The sequence below is a fragment of the Phaethon aethereus genome, assembly GCF_964289735.1.
Source record: "Phaethon aethereus genome assembly, chromosome: 5".
NCBI lineage: Eukaryota > Metazoa > Chordata > Aves > Phaethontiformes > Phaethontidae > Phaethon > Phaethon aethereus.
The window spans coordinates 8,920,733-8,934,865 of NC_138579.1; the positions used below are offsets into that span (position 1 = coordinate 8,920,733).

The window sequence follows — 14,133 nt, forward strand, 5'->3', positions numbered from 1 at the left end:
TATAGTATGTTTCTTAGAGGCTACATCCTCTTTTGCTGGAACACTTCATAAATACATATTAAAAAGTAAGGCAACAACTCCAAACAGTCCAAACGGCTATCTCAACTCAATTTCCAATTAGATCCATGACCACTGGAGATCGATTTCATGCTTGCACTGTTTAGCGTTTGTCTTTATTCTTTCGAAATGGTCCAAGAAAAGATATTTTAATAATTTAGCAATTAGTATTTCTAAAACAACTCCGGTGTGCGTGTCCAATACCATATCACTAATACTGGTTAGGTACTCAAGTCCAGGGTGTTACCACTGCCCGTTTTTAAAGGATTGTGGATACTAATTTGGATTTGCAATAAATAGGTGCGTGAATCCAAAGCTCCCTTTCCTAATATGTTTATCACCTACTTGTTTTTTAACTCCTAATGTTCAAATTAAGGAAACATCAGAGACAGCCTGGTACTAAAAAAATGCTCACACCAGTAAACAAAACTTTTATTCAGGACCAATGTTTTTCATGGTCCTGATGTGAATGGACATTCAACTTATGACGATGTGCAAAAGGAAAAAAGTCAAATTACAGTAAAGTTATCCAGAGAAGGAGGATGTTACACAAACTCATAAGGAAATGACAGTCTTTTTTTCTCCCTTACTATAAATACACTTAACAGTTTAGCAGAAAGACAAGCTAAATTTTAAGATTGTTCACATTTGAAAGTCGTATTATACTCTCTGCTAACGATAAATAAGGAACAGGTCCTGACAATGGAATTTGACATCGCAATTTTCATCAACAGATCTTTGAAGACTGGTTTTAAGAAGGGTTAAAACAATGATTATGTTTGCAAAGTTCTGAGAAGTCCATCTGCTGTCCAAACTTTGGATTAAAGTCCTTATTTTTTTTCCTTTACTTAGAGACAGGTATATACAGTGCTGTTGTAATAATGAAACAAATGTGAAATCTACTGTAAAGTTGCACAATACGGAAAACTGTTGCTCCATCTTCTACTACATAAATGTGTGACTCCACAGGTTAATAATGCTGTTTTGTTTTTTTGTTAAGTTGGAATTATCCCATCACGTCTAAGACCTCTCTTTAATTCCAAATCCTCCAGTTTTTTCCACAGTTCTTCACGCTCTTTCTCTTTCTTCTTCTCACTGACAGATGAAATAAAACAGAGTTAGCAAAAGAGAATACTGTAGAATATCTATGTTTAAAAATATATAGTTGACATTAAGTAGCAGCACTAATTTTTTTCAACACAGCTGTAATTTTCCCAACATATTTATTTTTGGTAAATATTTTTGTTTGGTGGTTTTTGTTACCTACATAAATATTGCTAAACAAAGCAGCAGGAAAAGAACATAAAACATAAGCTGAACAAAGTGACAGTGTACATAGACACTAATTTGTAATACAGAAGAAAAAAAAATGCAGTGGACTTGTTATGGAAAAAATATATCATGATTATAAAAATTAACAATTCAGGACTAACTTGCATTTAATTATTTTCAAGTTTGTTTATTTAAGCAAGATAGTTTTTTAATCTTATAAATAACAGCCGATTTCTAGAATAAGCATTCCCTTACCCTTTTAGAATTACTGTTCTTATTTACATTGACTAGTGCCTTCCACATAGCTTAGGCACCAATGAAGGGAAAGGTCAAGTTAAAAGATGTGTCTTTGGTTCAGTGATTTACTTTTTTTTTCCTTCCCAAATTCCTACAAGATCTATGTAGCATTCGCTTTAACAACAGACTTCAGTGGCTGATTTGATAAAATTAAACAGCTAACCTAACATTTACTTTACCTGCATTATTTGCTCTCTAAATTTCCTGTCTCTGCCATAGCTTACTCTGAATAAATCTCCTTGATACTGCAAGGTACAAAATGCTTTCAATTTCTCTTAAATTGCCTTGCAGGTTCAGATGAAATGGAAATCTAATTACAGACACACATGTTCTCTGTCAGTCACATTAGAGAATTCTTGAAAAATATTTCAGCTGATTAGAAGCATTCCTACACAATTTGTTTCAGTCATGAAAATGCCAACCTCTGGCTCATTTGAGATTTTAATTTCCCAAGACTATTTTAAACATATAAAAAAAGTACAAACAATTTTCAGATAAACCCCTGAAGAACAGTAAAAAAACCCAAAACCTCAAACACCAAAACACCCCCAAAGAGCCCACTGTCACTAGAAAGTACTTAAAATTAAACTTAAGAATGAGTGAAATAGCCTGACATTTTCAGGCTACTTACCGACATTTATCTTCTAATCATTATGAAATACACACCTGCTTACCTAAAGACTGTTAGAGGATCATCACCTCATCTGAGCTACCCATTTGACTTATCATAGTCATTAATATTGAACATATTTCTCCTTTTGAAATGCAGTTTTATTAAGATGTTAAAGGTTTTCTGTTAACATTAAGGTAAATAACCCAGTTTGCACATTCAGATATTTACATATTTTAAAACAAGTAGTAAATAAAAACGGTGAAATGGTTAGCACCAGCCTTGATAGGCAATACAACATCAGTAGGTGCAAGAAAAATTCTTTCTGCAGTTCAGTCAATAAACCTCATCCATAGTCCAGACACAGGACATACTACTACAGTGCCTGGTCCTGTTAAGAGCAGAGTTCCTCCTCTTAAGGGGCAAAATGCAAATGCAAATTCATTTAAGTCACTGTGGTCCTTCAGTAAACGGCCGGATTAGGTGACCAGTCCTCAGATTCTCTGTCTTTTCTGCTAGATAACCACAGAGTGTTGTCTCAACTGCACTAGCAGATTGAGTCTTATATATCAACACCTATCTAGAATTCATCTGGCATCTTCGCTCAAATATATATCCAAGTCTCTAAAAGTAAAATTTACTTTTGTATTAATTAACTAACCTGTTAAGTGTAGATTTTTTGTGTTATAAAACTTTGCATTTTACAACACCAAAGCAGAACAGAAGGACAGTGTGACTCCGGTCACACAATTTAAAAAATATGGCCTCCAAGAGACTATAATCTAACAAGGTGTGATGACATAAAAAACCCTTTGCTTTTCTTAGGGGAACCCTGAGTCACAGAAAAGATATGACCTAAATGAAGTTGCAAACTGTTCAGAATTCCTGAAGTTTCCCCTTTTTTTTCTTCACCTGACACTCTGGAAAAGCTGAAACTCTTGAGAAGAGATGCTGCACTATAATTAGAAAATAAAGATTAACGAAAATAGGAGAAAAGACAAAAAGCATTTTACTAGGGTGGAACTAATGACTGTGTGAGTGGTGCATCTAATGGATCCTGCATGCTAAAAAAGACTCAAATACAGCCAGACCTTGAATAAGAAATTAAAGGGTTGAGAGATGCCCCTTTGCTTTAAGACCATATCTAGCCTATGGACAATAGCTTGGAAAATCATATCTTAGGATTTTCCTTCTTGTCTCTTTCCAAGCCTCAGTGCGACTTTTTTGAAGTCTTTAAGCAAAGTATTATCTTTAAACCCTTATTTTTCTTTTATTATTGAAGATCTTGATACATTTAAGTGTTTTGGAGTTCTCAAAAGGAATTCCATGAGGAATGTAGATTCCCAAGCAATGCAATGGGCACTGTATTTCATAAGGGGTAAAGAACAACCTGTACATGATATTATCTTACATCTTGCAAAGAGAAGGCTAATGAGCATCAGGAGGGAAAATGAGGCATTGTGTCTGTTATGTGTGAGATTATGCAATTGCATCTCAGTGTAAAGGGAAAAAGTAAAGAGCAGGCCTTATGCACAGCTGACAAAAAAAGCTTTAAAAAGTTACCGCTGACGATCTGACTTGTAAGTGGCTGTCAGCTCATCAAACATGGTGCTGTTCATTTCCATAAATGCCTTCAACACATTGTAGACTAAAGCCACAATAGCCCTGTGAAACATTAAAAAAGAAAAAAGAAAGGAGTCTATTAGTTTCAGGTGAAATCAAACATGAAATAAAAGCATCTTCTCTTACCAGCATTTCTGTGACCAATTCTACTCTTGCAAGTATGAAAATTTAAATTCTTTTATTTCAGTGAAACTACTTTTTATTAACATATTTAAAGATAAGAATCAGCTTTCATGTCTCTATTGACTACTTAAACGGAGCAAACCAAAACTCCAGGGTAAAAGGTAACAACAGAAAGCTATTACATGCAACTACAGACTTTCCCCTTCTGCTGTGGAGCAATTCTGAATGCAACTCTAGGGATTCAGATCATCAACGCTGGCAGAAGGAATAGAATTTAAACAGGAAATGGGAATGATTCATACTTCCTTACGATTTTTCTATGAAGCTGAATATGCAGTGTATCTATGCAAAATACAAGGCTGTATTTCAAATGTTATTTCCTTGTATTCACACATTTCATATTCATCTTCACTTTGGTACAGCAAAAAAACTTTTATAAGACCCCACAAATCCTTCAGATGAATACTGCAGTATCTGTGTAAACTTGTGTGAGTATATGTATGTTTTTAATTATATATTTTATATATACATATATAAATGTATATATACATATATTTAAAAGTATATATATGTAGTATCTCTCCCTAACCTCTGCCTGGTTCGCTTATTGCTGCTTCTGACCTTACCCAAGAGCCAATATAGCACTGCTTATTTGAATTTGAGTTGTTTAATTGCAGAAAACATGACAGGCATGATCTGTTCATTCAGGAAGAAATTACATATAATAATAATTTCATAAAGTCTTCAAAGGCATTCTGTCCCACAAAGGTTCAAAAAAGGTAGAATCAGTTTACTCTTCTATACCATCTGACTGGATAACTAACCTACAATATGCTAGAATTTACAAAGTAAGATGGGTCTGCCAATAATCTGACTATGTGGAGGTCAAAATTCCTTTCTGTCAGAGTTGAAGATAAAGAAACAACAAAGCAGCTGAAAATGGTGCAGGGAAAGAAACAAATCGAAAAAACTTTCAAAGAATTTGGAATAGTTTATCAATCAAGAGATCCCAGTTCCTGATCTACTACTATGGTTGTCATATTCAGACATGTGGCTGCTTAAGGAACAGCTCTTCAGCCAGGAGGCAGTGAACCATATTACAGGTGCCAGGAACCTTTGGAACAAACCTATATACCAGAAAATCTATGTACCATTTCCCATGCTCCCCCCACCCATCTACCATTCACCCCTTTCAATAAACTTTCATTTTTGTTGCCTGCATTTCAAAATATTCTTATAAATATAAAAATTCTTTAGATACCTTCTTTATTTTACATGTATGTTAACCTGGCTTGTGTGTCAAAGGTACATTCCTGTGGGTATGAAAACTCTTGAGAACTGGGATACTGGAATACTCTTATTACCAGAAGCATCTCATTGCATCGTATAAAAAGTTGGGCATGAGCACAGGCAGGTTAGAGACTGGTAATGCATTACTATGCCATGGAAGGTGCCCTTTTGTGATGAGCATTAGTTACAGCAGCTTTCCAGTAGCATTAGATTTGTCAGGAAAGCACATAAACTTGAGCTTTGGCTAGATACAGAAAGAACAAAAAGACTAATGTTTTAAAAGATTAAATATTTTACAAGTACTTTACAGTAAGGTTGTAAAGCAACTGAGAGCTGAACATAGCACCTATCATTAAAAATGATGGGTTTACCAAATGGTAACCACCCTGACTTAGAAAAACTATTCAACTAAAGTGTAGAATACATAGCATCTGTGATAGTATTTTCCATTAAAACACTTTCAACGAGGCCATTCAGTTTAAAAATTCCAAATTAACAGGATATCAAGATGAAGCAACTACTCTATTACTGTGCGTAATAGAGAACAGCTGCATTTAAATAAATTTAGAAAAAACAACCCCATCCAAGAATATACTGATGTCTATATGCTTCATAGATGTTTAGAAAAATGCAAGCTATCAGGATTATCAGTGATACAGCCACAAAGCTTTATTAATGCCAAGCACTATAATTCTAGACTATTTACGATCAGGCTTAAGACATTAACCAGTTTATAAAAAACTGTGTAGGAGAAACACTTGATGAGCAACACTTCTTCAATAACAACGTAACATCTAATTTATCTTTTTTCCAACTTGTGAGGAGGTCTATCTTTATCCCGTAAGGTACTGATTTTTGTACATAAAAGATAATTAAAAACATTTTAAGACAAGCTCAAGTATAGGCTAGTTTATATTGGCATTGAGTTGCACCTGCTCATGCCACCTTTGAATTTGGATCTCTCGCATTCAGATGTTCTTCAGCAGACATCCCCTAAGTTTATCAGCAGTACGTCAAATAGTAAGATAAAGAATAAAAGCAAAAACTTACGGATTCCAGTGTTCTTTAGAAATCCTATAAAGGCTGGAAAACATGATGGGAAGTATAACGTTTGAATTCTCCTCTATTAAACTCATGATGTATTCGTTATTCCAATAATACAGTGCTCTTTCGGCCACCTTTGAGTCAAAGGAATAAAATATTAACAGGAATTCAGTTATCTATAATTTTGCAATTTTCTGAAGGAAAAACAAATCACAGAGGGGTTTCACAAAGATGAATTAACATGAACCATTACCTTTGGAATTAAACCTCTACGTTAATCAGTAGCATACCATGCATTAATGGAATTAAGTTCTTATCCTATAATTCAGATCCCACAGCATCCACTCTCTTTTCCCCGAGTGATATGTTGTTACTCACTGAAGACCAGGTTCAGACACTGCTTAATGCTGCAGCTGTGGAGGGGAAGGGAGAGCAGACAGACTTCCCATTGCCCCTTTCCCTCAATCCTGTGACTGCAGTTGGAAGGAAAGAGCCATGCTGGGATAACCAGAGGAAGGAGACAGGGAAAGGCCCAGTAGCCGGGCTGAGTAACAGGGGAGAGATCTTACGTGTGGGGAAGGTATCAATGATAATAATCACTTTGGGGATGAGGGGTGGGAGGATAGGAGGGAAACACTGATCTAAATTATGTTTTTAAAAAAAATACAGTCCAAGGAAGAACCTAAAACAGTCACATCTGCCTTTGTCCTAGGACAGATCATCCAGCTTAATATGGAGACACTACAGGCTTATGAATCCTATCTCCTCTTCACATACGATTCAACTTAAATCCCATTCATCCCCCTTCTTCCTGTCATGCAGCTTGAAGAGAACAGGCTATGGGTTCTAGCACCTCTAACCAGACATCTCCTTAAAGAAGGCAGTAAGTAGGAAAACATGAATGCTGCACAATAGCACACTAAAAAAGGGAGCAAATACATCCTACATGGTCTTATCAGGCTGAAGGCCATACGGTAAGTAGCAGTCACCTACAGTCAGAAGGGCTCAAGGTCTGCTTGGATACAGTTTAAGGCCTTATGTGGCTCAGAATGGCAAGTTCTGTGCTCTAACCCCAGACGCATCAACCAAGTTATTCATGGAGCTCAGAACTAAACTTCCACTGCAACATACCCTCTTCCATAGAAATCCAGAAGACACATATTTTAAACCACATAACATAAAACTGATTCGCATTTGGCCATGTGTTATGTTTGAAATTGAGACTATACATTCCTATACACACAATAACCTCTACCACTGACCTGGAAATGCGGGCTAGAGACACACTTGGCAATTTGTTTAAACAAGGGTTCCTGGATTTTGACAAATTGTGACGGTTCAATTACATCCAAGATTTCCTCCAGCTCTCCTAGGAACATGACCTAAAGACAAGAAAGGAAGCATTGAATATAAAACCTCTGAATCATCTTGATCAACAAAATGCTGAAAACCTCAATTTCAACCACTTCAGGGAGAAATGGAAGCCTCACTAGCTTAGCAAGACCCTCTCTCAAAAAATGTTATCAGTTCTACCTTTAGCAACTTCTGTCTCTTAAAAGAAGGAGGATGAGTGTGTGCAAATACTATATTTAAAGTAGTTCTTCACAACAAAAATTGCACTAGTATAATCCATGCTGAAAACCTAGACTCATACAGACAAAGAATTTGGCCAAGGCCTAAACTTTGTTAACTAAGGAGTGTCTGTTAGTTTTACCTTATTTTTGGAAGCAATATGCAAAGTAATGGTTTTGCTATGTCACAAAATCTCTTTAGGGAAACTCAGATTTGAATCAAGAATTTGAAATAAAAATGCAAAGGTCTAAACTGCATCTTTTACTTGTTTAGTAGGTAAATGCCAGACAATAAAACATCTTTCATCCTCCCTGGAAAAATACTATCCTCACATATATGTAATTCCAAATCTAACAGAGTTTTCCAGTTTATCCTCAACTATGTTTATTTTCTCCTTTTTAAAAGAAAAAGAAATTCTCTTCAGAAGAATCAGTGCTTATTTTGTGAATAGAAACTGTGGTTATCAAACTTGTCTCTTCATAGCCAAAACTGTACAAAAAAACCAGAATTCAAGTGTGGAAAATCATCTGCAAGAATTAATACCAAGATCCACCACAGCATGTGCCATCTACCTGGAAATATCTAAAGATTCCCTGCCTATTATATTGTAGAACAAAATAACTCTTATGCTTTGTTAATACTAACGTATCACGTACCTCTTTCTGACTGCAGGTTTTCGGCCAGAATTTCATTAAACCTCTAATGACCTAAATTAAAAGGAAAAAAAAGTTAGATCCTTTTACTTTTGTCTCAACAAGGTAAACAATGCATGATTGGGGGGGGAAAAAAGTATGAAAGAAATATTTACTGGTTCTGTGAGTGAGGGGTCTTTCTCCAGAAACTGTACTATGCAATATGCCAGCTGTGAAGAAGTAAAGATTTAAGAAAATGAAGTTAGAACATTTCTATAAAGAAAGCACAAAGAAATAATTTTTTTTATAAGAGCGACTCAAGGCAAAATGCTATACAGCCTTCTCAAATTGCATCCAATTTTAAACTGAGATGCATACTTTGCACTGTGCAAATCCACTCAAAGTGCAGTTCATAAGAAACAACAGAACACATTACAAAAAAAATTAGGGTGACAAAGTAGCATATACAATAAAAATCAGAGCAACCTGGAATTCTAAATACAGTCATCCAACCAATGTTCTGAAGCTTCTGTTACCCTCTGAAACTGTGTCTTTTTACAATTTTATACATCAGAAAAACCATGAAAACTATTACAACATAAGATGGCACAGCTAAAACCTGGAATAACATATTTTATGTTTTATCAGTATATGAAAGACTTCACTACCTGAAAATCAGAGAGAAATGCAACAGGTATCACTTATCAGAGAAAAAAATATGTAATGAAAGCTGAATGTGTAAAAGGATATATGAGAGCATAAATGCAGTATTAAGAAATCTGTAAGGAAGAATGTTAAAGATTATGCAAAAATGTGCGTATTAGTCCATTCAGAGGGTTGCCAGGGTGAAGAAGAGCCTCGACAGCACAATACTAAGGAAAACCAAACATTCTCTTGGGAGAGGGAATGGAAAGGGCAAACTTGTGAAAATGAGAAAATAGCAGAGAGGATAAAGAGAGAGTTTAACTACTAAACAAAATCCCCAAAATATTACAGATGTACATTACAATTTTAATTATCTAATCAGAACAGAAGCAAGGCATTTATCATATAAAACACATTAAATGAATTTTTTAAAAATCTACTGCATTTTTTCCACATTCCAAAATTTTCCCCCCACCTTATTTGTGCTATGCAATTAAATTTCCAAAGCAAACTTAAAATATATATATATCTCTATATAAAAAATTCTAACTGAGCAGAAAAAAAATTTATAATTTCTACCTGTGCATGGAAGAGTGATAAACTCCTGACAGTATGTAAAGGAATCAGCACCTTCACCAGAAACTGTTTATGCTCTGCCTTAAGAGGTAAAGCAAAACCATTGATAATACTAGAAATTAGAAGAGAAATATTTGTTAGTGTTGTCATGACAGAAAACATTCTTGAGGTCTGAACAAGCATTTTCTACATTAAAATAATTTATCAGTCAGCACCTGCTTACAAATAGCAGGCTCATGCCCTTTGTAAACAGGTACTGACTTTTTTCCTGCTTTATATTAGCAGTGCAGTACATATCTAGGTAGCAATTGAGCTCCAACTTAGGAATAATCATATGAACAGCTGCACAAACCTGTTGCCAAACAGATAAGGCCTTGTCTATGCGGTCTGTAAATTCATGTAAGCAAGGTGTTCCTGAGTAATTAACTTACTATGATTAGATTTATTCAAAATATTCACACTGTTAAATGTACTTAAAAAAAAAAATATTCTGCAGCATGTAAGGATGAAGTGCATAAAATTAAACACACACAAAATCAGTCCAACACTTTTGGCTGCAACTTGCATCCAGTTACATACTCTTGGCAAAGATGCGACAGAGATTTGCACGTGGGCTTAAAGATGAGCACATGCACACATCTGTTTTCAGAATCAGGGCTTATACTAATACTTTTTCCGAATCTGACACTATTCTGACATGTCCAGAAGGGAAGTTTGAGATAGATAATAAAGACAGACTCATTTACCTTCCTAAAATTTCCAACAGTTCTGCTACGCCATTGAAGTGTTCAGTTTCATAAACAAATCTAAAAAAAAAAAAGTTAAATATAAGTAATATATGTTTCCTAAAATGTTCATAAGCAAAAAGTATCTTCTCCCACAACTTACCGTAGAAAAATATTATTAATCTGTTTTCGGATAAATGCTCTAAGACCCAGAAACTTGCCATAAATTCTGTGCAAGACTGTTTTTAGGTAGTCTCGTTCTCGAGGGTCTTCACTGTCAAACAGCTCCAACAGCTGTGTTTAAAGGAAAAAGAGAAGTGAAACACTAGACATTTGACAAGTATGACACACAGACTTCTACATAAAAGTTAAATTCATGAAAGCACATGCATTTAAGAATGTGATATCCCTGTTACCAAAGGTGTAGAAATACAGTATTAAAAAACCTGTCGTAACCATAGTACAGTATCACGAAACTCAGTTTATTAATTTCTGCTTCTGACATAACAAAACTTTGGAAATCTTCAAGCAACTAATAAACTTTTGATTAGCTGGCTCCAAAATGCTGCATTCTTCCTCCCTAAAAATAAATAAAATATTTCTTAGACACTGTCATATCTACAAAATAAGACAGTTTGCCTCTGTCCATTCCTTCACTCTGCAGAACTAAAAGCCTCATTTGCTCTAATATTTTGTTCCCACAGCATTGTGTCAAGGTCACATTTTTCTAATCACTTGTAATTTATATTACGAGCTCTTAAGCCTTCCTAGTGATTGCATGGCCTTCACGTTGTCAAAAGCTACAACAGTGAAGTCTATGCCAGCACTGGATCTGCTGTTACAGGATCTCCACCAATCAACACAAATTAAAGCATCAGGGGGAATTAATCCTCCAGGTTGAACAAAATGGTAACTTCAATAGGCAGTTTAAAAAAATAGTAATTAAAAAAAAAATCTGAAAAAACACCTTTAGTAAGTAACTCTTTAATCAGACTTTAAAACAGCAAAACAATTATGTGATACTCAGTCAAAAGAGAATGCCATCTTATGCCTTGCATTGTACAAAACATATCCAAAAAACACTGACATCTGAAGTGGCCTCTAAGAATTAAGGCATGAAATGAGCAGCAAGTGTATCACCTGCAGACCTCTGTTCTATTCTCCTTGAATCCTCTACCACAAAAGTATGAGCTTTCCCCTACCCCTTCTTCATCTTTTTTGATACCACAACACTGGATATTCTGGTGGACATTTGGAATAAGTTAGAAGGTAAGCTTTATTTAAAAACCAAACCAAACCAAATGAACAAACTGTATTGAGAGCAGCCCTGAGGAGAAGGACTTGGGGGTGTTGGCTGATGAGCTCAACATGACCCAGCAATGTGCACTTGCATCCCAGAAGGCCAACCGTATCCTGGGCTGCATCCAAAGCAGCGTGGCCACCAGGTCGAGGGAGGTGATTCTGCCCCTCTACTCTGCTCTGGGGAGACCCCATCTGGAGTCCTGCGTCCAGCTCTAGAGCCCTCAGCCCAGAATAGACATGGACCTGTTGGACAGGGTCCAGAGATGGCCACAAAAATGCTCAGAAGGATGGAACACCTCTCCTATGAGGGCAGGATGAGAGAATAAGGGTGGTTCAGCCTGGAGAAGAGAAGGCTCCGGGGAGACCTTATTGCAGTGTTCCAATATCTGAACAGGGCCTATGAGAAAGCTGGAGAGGGACTTTTCACAAGGGCATGTAGTGATAGGACAAGAGGTAATGGCTTTAAAGTGAGAAAAGGTAAGATTTAGATTAGATAGAAGGAAGAAATTCTTCATTATGAGGGTGGTGAGGCACTGGAACAGGTTGCCCAGAGAAGTTGTGGATGCCCCATCCCTGGCAATGTTCAAAGCCAGGCTGGATGGGGCTTTGAGCAACCTGGTCTAGTGGAAGTTGTCTCTGCCATGGCAGAGCGGTTGGAACTAGATGATCTTTAAGGTCCCTTCCAAATCAAACCATTCTGTGATTCTATGAAACAAACAAAAAAAACCCCAACCACCAAAACCCAAAAAACCTCGACCCCCTCAAAAGCACAGTAATCATAAGCAACTGGTATCACTCTTGTATGAAAAAAAGCAGCTGTAAGCCAGTACCCGCCTTGCAAGAGACACGAAGACAGTTTGCCATAATAGTCTTACAAACGTATAAGAAGTTGTCAGAAAATTATTACAGGAATGGTAGAAAACAAAATTATCTTGGATTCACAAGATAAACTATAATATCTATTTTAAGTAGATATGTCAGTGTACGTATAATATCCGATCTCTTGTTAAACTGCTACACAACTTTGAGGAGGTGAAAAAGGAAAAAAAGACAGGAAAAGATGATTAAAAGTTGCTAAGATGTCTGGGATTTTGCTTTCTAATATCCAGGTTTAGGGCTAATATACGTATTAGTCTTCATTGTTTTCGATGTTTCTGTAGCTTGTAACGAGATCCCACTATCTTTTCCTTGCAGTAAGAATCTGTGGTGGGAATTTCATGAGGAAACGATGAGGTTTGTCAGCTGCCCTCCAGAGGTTATAAACACATTGCTTTGTTCAATTAGTTCTACAGTTAAATAAATAAATAGTCACCTCATCCTTCCCCAAATAGCAAATTTCACCCAAAGACAGCAAACAGCTGGAAAAACTTATGCTTTTAATTTTCTTACTGGATTGCTTTTAGGAGCAAAATATTTATATTTCCAGTTCTCTTATACAGATTCTCTGTGGAAATATTGCTGAACTAAGACTCAGTCTCTTATTAAAAAAAAAAAAAAAAAGGACAATTATTATACTATGTCCACTTTGTTATCAGGTTTCAACAATAAAGTCTTATTTTTATAGATAAGCTGCAAGACTTCCATAATTTACATGACTATTCTGACACTAAGCATACAAAGAAAAGGGAAATAAATTTTCCAAAATAGTAACCTACATAACACAGGCACTTGTGGATATATTTGAACAGTATGTCTCTTAGCAACCACTGCCAACCATTTCAGACTGTACATAAGCAGGCTTTAGAAATGAACACTTACACGGTTAAGTACAGCATTTTATCAAAACATACAGCTGAGAGCCACAAACACGTCTATATCCAGAAAACAAAAGCAAAAAGCATGCAAACAAGAAAAATCTTGAAAAATGCCCATTAAAAAAAGCTGTATCCTTTTTTCATATAGGCATTCTTACTGCCAAGAAACACTTCATTAAAGTTCCTCAAATTTTCAAGAAACAAATTAATTTAGAGTGAAAGTTGATTTCAAAGACTGACACACTTGTGTTGTCAGTGTCATGAAACACCAAACATGCTTAATGTTCTTAAGTCTCACACTGGTTTCCTACGTAAGCGATCTGGAGTCACAGATTTTTAGGCGTTCCTCTAGACACACAACACACACAATAAGACGTGGAAGGACACCCCACTTCCTACAGGCTAAACACAAACACGTATACACATGGAAATGTATTTATAGAAAAATATGAATTTAAAAATGACACACTGTGCACAGCAATATATAAAAATGCATCACCTAAGCATGTGGCAAGAACTTCTGAATTCTAGAATTCTTTTGAACTCTTAATTTTTGTACCATACATTTTCAGGTAAGTAGGTTTCAAAATCTCACACTTCCCTTTTTCAGT

The 14,133-nt window shown here is 35.8% G+C and overlaps 1 protein-coding gene across 2 annotated transcripts in view; it reads right to left on the reverse strand.

Annotated features, from left to right (window-relative positions):
* Positions 1-1,052: 1,052 nt before the first annotated feature.
* Positions 1,053-14,133, reverse strand: part of PPP2R5E (protein phosphatase 2 regulatory subunit B'epsilon) — a gene marked incomplete at both ends in the record, with an annotated part of 68,307 nt that continues 55,226 nt past the window's right edge. Inside the window, 9 exons of one of the 2 annotated variants that reach the window (XM_082000479.1) lie at positions 1,053-1,152; positions 3,815-3,901; positions 6,323-6,450; positions 7,579-7,698; positions 8,545-8,595; positions 8,697-8,750; positions 9,745-9,853; positions 10,488-10,547; positions 10,630-10,760. In XM_082000479.1, the coding sequence (XP_081856605.1) occupies positions 1,053-1,152; positions 3,815-3,901; positions 6,323-6,450; positions 7,579-7,698; positions 8,545-8,595; positions 8,697-8,750; positions 9,745-9,853; positions 10,488-10,547; positions 10,630-10,760 (840 nt within the window). Of the gene's footprint in view, positions 1,153-3,799; positions 3,902-6,322; positions 6,451-7,578; positions 7,699-8,544; positions 8,596-8,696; positions 8,751-9,744; positions 9,854-10,487; positions 10,548-10,629; positions 10,761-14,133 lie in introns of both variants that reach the window. The other variant, XM_082000478.1, reaches the window with a different exon arrangement.